The 8,874-nt window shown below is 43.4% G+C and overlaps 1 protein-coding gene across 1 annotated transcript; it reads left to right on the top strand.

Annotated features, from left to right (window-relative positions):
- Nucleotides 1–1,493: 1,493 nt before the first annotated feature.
- Nucleotides 1,494–3,246, top strand: LOC307236268 (diencephalon/mesencephalon homeobox protein 1-B-like; the record flags this gene model as incomplete). Its single annotated transcript, XM_080008629.1, has 4 exons — nucleotides 1,494–1,647; nucleotides 1,786–1,964; nucleotides 2,059–2,497; nucleotides 2,831–3,246. The coding sequence occupies 4 exons, from the start codon at nucleotides 1,494–1,496 to the stop codon at nucleotides 3,244–3,246; spliced, it is 1,188 nt and encodes a 395-aa protein (XP_079864755.1).
- Between the last annotated feature and the right edge of the window lie 5,628 nt (nucleotides 3,247–8,874).

Below are 8,874 nucleotides of genomic sequence, written 5' to 3'. Positions count from 1 at the left end.
TATATATATATATGTTTTATTGTACCTCATGCCAAGTGACCCAGATGTATATAATTAATTATAGATTGCTCATGGCAAAATTAACTTTTGGCTTGACATAAATGTAAATTTATTAAAAAAATATATATACGTATTTTTTTTTTTACCAAGTTTAGAACTAATTGTAATGCAGTTTTTTTTTATATTGTACCCTGTTCTGTTGCAAGGGCTCATGTAAAATAGTAACTGGAAAACCGTCATACAAAGGCTACCGTTAAATTACCTTACATTTTTAGAACACACACACACACGGGCGCGCACACACGCACACACACTAACCTTCCTTCCAGGTGCCAGGACTGGTGATAAATTAATAGGCTAAAGTTGAAACCTATTTGCACCTACATTAGACAGGAATCCAACTGGGATGTTCATGCATATTTCACTCAGATGAGCCCGAGGCGATGCGATCCGCCCTGGGACCACAGGGGCAGATTGAAATAAACTACACCCATTCAACTCAATTTCTCAGGGCAACAAAAAGTAAATATTTTGCGCCCTCTGTCAAGGCTCACAATTGAAAGTTCGCAGAATGTCAGTTCAATCTCATTTCAGTTGATTATCGGTCATAAAAGAAGAGTTGATTTCCTTACTGTGGGGTTGTTCCACTCCAGATTTGACTTTCGACAAACTGCCATTCTTGCACGCTTAAAATACACATTATATGCCGTCACATTTAATCACACACGATGACATTTTGAGCGTTAAAAAAAAACAAACTAAAAAACAAAGCCAAACCATTTCGTTCGCCGTTTACAAACTTAAATAAACGAAATTCAATCAATTCTTGTTATTATTACTATTACAATTATTACAATTATTACAATTATTAATATATTATCATCATTATTATCATTATCATTATTTTATCTTATGTAGCTTTTGCAATTAAGGGTGTATATTACAGGCTACTAAAAATGAGTAGTTATTTTTTATGCATATTTAAAACATAGTCTTTGTGATATTTCTCTCAATGATCAAGCTAAGGCAAACAGATAGGCCATTTTAAAAATACAATACAATACAATTTGACCAATAATAAAAATCTATTAGTCCTATTGTGCGATATTACCCAACTTGGATTCACGGGGAAATCGTGTCCCACTGAGATCCCTTGAATTAAGAACTCAAGCAGTGTTATGTGACACTTCACATTTAATCATTCGACTACATACAAACATAGATTGATTTACTCTGGTAGTTCTACATTTAAACTGTAGTCTAAATGTATATATCTACATAATAATAGTTGTTGTTCTTAACAATTTAATTAGTTGAATTGAATCCGTGAGTTAAATTGGTTTTTATTTAAATAGGGACTCACGCTTTGTGTATTGTGTTGCCTATTGATTAGGTTATCGGCTTTGAAAAGTAGGTTTTTTTTCTAAAACAAACAATTAGAGTTAGTGAAGTACTTTAAAATGACCCTTCCCCCTCTCTGTGCAGCCGCGGACATGCAGCATTACGGGGTGAACGGCTACTCTCTCCATGCCATGAACTCCCTGAGCGCCATGTACAACCTGCACCAGCAGGCGGCGCAACAGGCCCAGCAGGCCCCAGACTACAGGCCCTCCGTGCATGCCCTCACTCTGGCAGAGAGACTGGCTGGTAAGAAGTAGTTTCTACTTTTGTTATTCAAACATTTTTCTCATATATAGTACAAGTTTTTTTGTACTCTGCTCCTCTGACTACCCGTTCATTAAATTGGCCATGTTTCTTATTTCTCCAACGGCTGCACATTTCAAGACATTATCCTGGAGGCTCGGTATGGGTCCCAACACCGTAAGCAACGCCGCAGTCGCACCGCCTTCACCGCCCAGCAGCTGGAGGCCCTGGAGAAGACCTTCCAGAAGACCCATTACCCTGACGTGGTGATGCGAGAACGTCTGGCCATGTGCACCAACCTGCCAGAGGCCCGAGTGCAGGTCAAAGAAACTCCAGCGATCAGACCATACAAAATAGAACTTTATTCCAAACAGCCATCACTTAACCTAATCTCATGTGTAATCCGTGTGGCAGGTGTGGTTTAAGAACCGCCGCGCCAAGTTCCGCAAGAAGCAGCGGAGCCTGCAGAAGGAGCAGCTCCAGAAGCAGAAGGAGGCGTCGGCAGCAGCCGATGGCACCCAGGAAGACAACAAAGCTGACCCGGCTGCCACGACGACGCTGGTCGCCGAGGCCTGCTCCCCGCCTCCTCCCTCCTCCTCCTCCTCCTCCTCTCCCTCTGACACAGAGAGGCTGGCAGCAGCGCAGCCCCAGTCGGGGGAGATGAGCGTGGAAGTGAATGTCACCTCCCCTGAGCCGTCGGACAGCGAGTCAGCAGCGGAGGACAATGGCGACAGGGAGGAGGAGGAGCTGGGAAGGGAGGCGCGGGTGGAGATAAGGGAGGAGGCGCACCGGGAGATGGGAACACAGCCCCGGAGTAGCTCCCCCACCTGCAAACGCCTCAGCCCCACACCAGGTGAGAGACATGACAGCATTATTTGACTGGTTTACAGCATCCATTAGATAGATAGATAGATTCATAGCTCTTTATTAAAAGTGGATTTTTCCGGAAAGTACCGAAAAATATTGTCATTTCATATAAAAATATTGAGTATATAATTATAATTAAGTATAAGTTAAGTATGCCAAGCTTCCAAGCTTAGAGGTTAAACTCCCCCTGCAACCACCAAAGGATTAGTATCACCAAAAGTACCCAAATGGGAGTATTCGTGCATATTCTGGACGTGCATGAATCCACGTCCAGAAACGCATTTAAAGACCTCTTTGTCACTTGTCTTGTCTCTCTCAGACTCTCCGCTGGGCTCCCCCGGCCTGCCGTCCACCAGCAGTGTGACCAGCGGTCTTGCCCAAAGCAACTCCTACGCCTCCTCCCCCCTCAGCCTGTTCCGTCTGCAGGAGCAGTTCCGGCAGCACATGGCCGCCACCAACAACCTGGTGCACTACCCGTCCTTCGACATGAGCGCGCCCCCCTCGCTGCCCTACCTGGGCATGAACGTCAACATGCCGCCTCCGCTGGGCTCGCTGCCCTGCCAGTCCTACTACCAGTCCCTTTCCCAGGCGCAGCAGGTGTGGAACAGCCCGCTGCTGCAGCCTCCAGCCGGCCTCCCCGGTGCCCTCAACAGCAAGACCACCAGCATTGAGAACCTGCGCCTGCGGGCCAAGCAGCACGCGGCATCGCTAGGCCTGGACACGCTACCCAACTGAAGCCCAGAGCGCTCTTATCCCCTCTGTGTACTCACCACATTGCCATTATAGAGGCATGCAGCTTTACCACTGGGAAATGCCAAAATATAAGTACGCCGCACCGCTAGAACCGGTTGGATGCAGAAGTACCTGACCTCATCACAGGAGAACAATGAACATATTAAATGACAATAGAAAAATCAATGAAGAGTTGCTTTTTGCCGGTGGACACTGTCTGTTTTTGACATTTTCCGAGATTAAATGCAATGAGTCAGGACAAACATGAAGTACAAGCCCCCAAACATGCGATAAATATTATTGAAGGTCATCTTAGATGAACTACTAAACATGAAGTCTGCATGCACCTCAGTAGGCCGTGGAATAAAGACGGAAAATATGTTTTGTCACTAGTATGCATTCACATGGAATCAGATCAGAAATACAGCTCAAATTGAGAAATTGACAAACCCACACATTTTCAGGCCGACACACATTCCATCTTGATTTTAATTACGTTGACACCGCTCAACCTGCAAAAAACATCTACTCTACTCGGCTCTGTAAATATCCTTCGGTGTTAGTAGCCCAATGCTTTGCTGTTGCAGGAATAGCCCAAATATATTTATTGAATTCTTACATTGTGGCTTTACGCAAAGGACCTACGTTTAAAAAAAAAAAGAAAAAAGAAGAAGAAGAAACGGGAAATGCAAAGAGAATATAACAAGGACAGAGTGTGAGAAATAAAAACGTTACCCAGTTTTTAATCCTGTCGTTGAAGCAGAAGAAGAAGAATCTGATGCTCAGGCTAAATGCTATGTAATATATCACTGTAGATTTACCACATGTATTTCCCGATTGTTTTACCTAAATGTGATGTAATTTATCTGTTTAAATGCAAGAGAATAAACTACGTAAGAAGACTACATACTTGTTCCAGTGTCTTAAATATAAATACATAAAGCAAATGTTTATCTTTAAGTCAAATAATTAAGATATAATAAACTGAAGGTATCAATATGCAAAAAGGAGGATAAAATAAGAATGTAGGAAAATAAGAATATAAACACAAGAGAGAGGAAATAAAGCAAAGGTTATATCCAACTCAAGGAGATTTATATATGAAGATATATTATTTTGTTGATGAGTCCATGTGTCCATACATATATAAGCATTTTTTTTTTAGGCTTTTTCTTTTGTTTGTTGGTCTTGAGGTGTGTTCAGGTACCTGTGTGGACGCTACCCGCTGCCCCCTGCACTAGGTCGGAGGGAACACACACACACACGCACACGTACGCGCACGCACATACACACACACACACACACACACACACACACACACGCACACACACTGAATTTATCCAGCATTTAAAAATCGTTGAAGTCATCGAAAAAGTTGCCAGTGAAGGTTTCGCAAAAAGAATGTGATTCAAAAGTACCAAATAATCCCACCGACACTGGATTATTATGGGTCATTTTTTTCTCTCATAAAATTAAGGTTTATTTAAAGGATTTTAAGGTTGATTTTTTTATTTTTTTTTCACACAAAAAGACCCCAATTTGAAGCACAAGCACACATATAGTGAGAGAGAGAGAGGAACAAGAATGGCGGAGGCTGAGGGAGAGAGAGAGAGAGAGAGAGAGAGAGAGAGAGAGAGAGAGAGAGACTGCACACTTGTTCGCCCAATGCAGAGTAACTAATCCTAAATGAAATGACTGAAGCACAGTGTCAGGCTCTAAAAAGCCCCCCACCCTCCCACCCTGTCAGCCGAGGTTTGGCTGCACCGAAACAGAATGCTTTGCCATAAGAAGATTACCTTTGGTTGGGATATTGATGGATTAAGTAAGAATAGAATGAGATGAAATGAAAGTGAAAGGCCCCCCTAGAGTCAGCAAAGTTCAGACACCTGTTCCACCTTCTCGGCCGCTCCCACTTTCCCCACTTCGTGACCACGAGATCAAAAGTCTGGCTCGCACATTCCCCCTCGACGCGACGCAGAGGTTACAGTACATACAAGAATAAAATAAATGGAAATAATATAGGAAATGCTTGGTTCGTTACAATGTCATGACAAAATGGATGCTCTGTGATTATGCAATAAATGTTGGTAATAATCAATGTCCTGGAGGGTGAAGATATACCTATGTATAAGTTAAGAGGAAGGTTCTAGGTAGTTTGTGTGTGTGTGTGTGTGTGTGTGTGTGTGTGTGTGTGTGTATGGCAGCTAAGCCGCAAAGGTTTCCAGGAGCTCTTTGATGTGTATCTGGGCAATGCGCTATTAGAGGGATTTTCCTAGTTGACAGCTTGGAGAATGTGTGGAGGAATTGCGATGCCAGCAGGCTAAAAGAATGCTGGAAACAGGATTAGGATCATATTCTGGCAGCTCCTGTCACTTTATCAATGGGCTAAGGTTTCCTCAGTGACAGCCCTCCTTCTCTGCCCGGCTAAAACCTTTAGTGGGACCATAAAGGGGTGAGAGTGAGGGGAGAGGGGGGGAACAATGATTCAATGGTAGACTATGATTTCTGCACTGGGCTTGCTCCGGGGGCTTTGTGCCGGGAGGTTCTGTGGGGGGGGCATTCATTTAGTGGGAGGGGCAGGACGTGGGGAAGTGCGGGGGGTGGTGGGACTTCTGGGTGAATGATTGTGGTCTTTTTCTTGCAGGTTTTACACCCAAATCCTAATGGCAGAGCATTAGGGAGGGTTTTTACATTGATACTAGTGGACAGGGAAGGCAGCAGTGTCCTCCAGGGGATGACAGGAGCAGGTGGGGGGGGGGGGGGGCTGAGCACTGCTTGTCTTCCTCGTGTAAAGTGAGACCTCCTTCACCCAGCGATGGCTCATCAAAATGCTTTCACCCAGACGTGCAGAGGTGTCACCAGGCCATGCACGGATCCAGCGCTCTACACTGCAGCCCCGTTTAGTGATGAGGAAAATGGTCATTCTGTACCTCGTTTTTTTTCCCCACCTTGGATTCTTCTTTTGGGGAATTTAGATACCTATATGGGCTTTGATAAATTGGTCATTTTAAGATGGGTTTCAGAGGGTATCCCTCTTAAACGTTTGGCCCAAGTTCATGTTGTTGAACAGGTACCTTGCCTTAAAGGGTGGTCTCCGTTTCCAATGGAAATGAGAGAAAGCCCATCCTGGGCCGACTTCCTCTCTAATACCGCCATGGAACACCACCAAAACCTTGTCCCCCAACAGTGTAACTCCATACTCTGCTCACCCATGCGAAACAATACTTTCACAATACCACAGGAGTTTGATTGTTGGCGACAAGTTATATAATTCCAGGAATTACAGACTAGCATGCAAATGCTAAATCCTCCTCTCTTTCTCCTGAGAAGTGGATGAGACGGACTATATCTGCAGGCTTCACTCGAGCTCTTCAGCTTTGTGTGGGAGAGACGCTCTCCTTTCTACCCCTGACTTGGGTGATAATCCTGACACGCACTGTCTGCATTTTTTACTGTACGTGTTTAAGCGCATTTGCAGTGCATTTATCTCTCCAATGTAAACCAATTTGGCTATAAGGGCTGCGGGCCAAGCAAGGCACCCGGAGGGAAGAAAGGAAACCCAAACCTAGCAGATGTGCAGAAAAGGAAGCAGGGAGTGCTGGGGAGGTCTGACGAACGCCTGTATGTTGCCGAAAAGGGAAGCGGAAGCACATGAGATGAGAGAGAAAAAAAAAAAAAAAAAAAAAAAAACAGCGTCCCTTGTCCTGAGGGTAAGCTTTTGAAACTTGGGATAGGGGTCCTTAAAGCCGATAGAATGTGGATCACCGAATTGTTGAGTCACAGAATCTGTGAAAAATCAAACAGAGCTCCTGGCTAATCCTGTCATAGAGAAATTGGTGGGCATACTTTGGGGATCCCAGCCCCCTTCCGAGGAAATGTGGCGCCTGCTGCATTGACAGAGCTGCTGTTTGATACCGCCTATACACCTGTATCAGCTGTCTGTTAATCTGTCGTCCCCTCCTCCCACTCGTCCTCCGCAGCGTGCTGCCGCTGCCGGAGTAATGGCTGGTGAAATGGACCAAAGGCCTAAAAGCTGCCAATCTCTCCGCTTCTGATGTCTGCTGAAAGTGGCTCTTTGGTCGCAAAGTCACCGTTCCTCACTTTGCTCATCTAGAAGACGGCGCTCCCGCTGTGTCAGACATTACAACCTGCAATTCCCTGTCGCTGTAAAGACTTCAGGCTCCTTGGCCCCTGAAATGGGACATTAAGACAGAATCATCCTAGTTTAGTTGAGGTGATGGCAAGTTGTTTTATTTGTTTGAACACAAGCGGTGACGGAATGTGTTGATGATGGCTTTTAAAGTACCTGATCTTATGGCCTGAGGTTCCTGTAAATGAGGTGTTTGCTGCTTTTATCAATGAGTCGTTGCAGGAGATGAGGACCCCGGCATGCCGGCGCTGCCAGATAGAGCTGGTGCATGATCACCAAGGGTTGAGCCACATGAGCTCCAAACTTTTAAAGTGTATCTTTAGTTTTGTTTTTTTAATTAAAAAATAAAAAATATATATATTAAAAAAAAAAAAATCAACATACCTTTTTAGGATACGTTGATTTTTTGTGGAATACGTTTTCAGGATACATGTGAATTTTTTTTCATCAGTTTGAGGATGATCATCATCACATCCCACAATCAATCAAACAAATGATGTGATGAGATATGAAAGATAATTAAAAAACAAAAAAAAAGGGAAAAATGTGGATTGTAAAGTTTAAAAATAATTTACTGACTGGGCTAAGCACTTTAAATGAAGACCTTTAAAACTTAACAATTTCATTGAGTATGATTTTCATGCTCCAACCACACTATTGTTGTATGTTTATCCAGATTTAAACAAAATGAAGACATATCGACACCTCCCTCTCAATTGCAACGGTAAATTATTTTCAACTATTTAAAAAGTGGTCTGAATTTTTTTTAAAATAGCCTCTGTCTCAGATCGTGGGGATTTAAGAACAATGTGAAGTTCCATCTGAAGACCAGTCCCTTTTCTAATGTTCCCTGACTGTATGTGCCACAGATAATTCTACAACAACTTCTCAATTTGTGCTCTCCTCCGAGCCTAATGTGCTTCCATATGCTACCGCACACATGCACCGGGCTATTTCCACTCAATGAAATGGAAGCAAAAGCGTGGATGAAAGTAATGGGAAACATTTACAATGCCCCTAATGGCTTCATGTCCCGTGGGAGTTTTGAAACATATGTAAATTTGTGAAAACCAAACGAAAAGACATATTTACAACAGTTTAGGTTAATCACACTATATATATACACACACATGAAGACACGGTGCGCTGGCATTGCAGATGGATGTGCCATTAGTCTCCGCTATGGTGACAATGCTGTGATCATTCAAAATGGGAAGGAAATGGTCTGCACTGCACATCTGTAGCAGAAAAGAGACACAAGAAAGCTCGACAGAAGGCGGAAAATCGTTTTTATTCAATAAAAATATGAATCAAAATAAATATGATATACGTTGCCATGTTGCTGTGGATGCCGTCAAATTGTGTCATCCTTTGACCATCTTGTATAGCAATACTTCAGTAAACCAATTTTATGTACGCACGGACACTGCATTTGTACAATTCACAGTCAAAACAATAAAAGAAGGAAAGAGAGGGAAAAA

This window comes from Zeus faber, assembly GCF_960531495.2.
Source record: "Zeus faber genome assembly, chromosome: 1".
Taxonomy (NCBI): Eukaryota; Metazoa; Chordata; class Actinopteri; order Zeiformes; family Zeidae; genus Zeus; species Zeus faber.
Note: the sequence above shows the minus strand (reverse complement) of the source record. Positions and strands in the feature narration are given on the sequence as shown.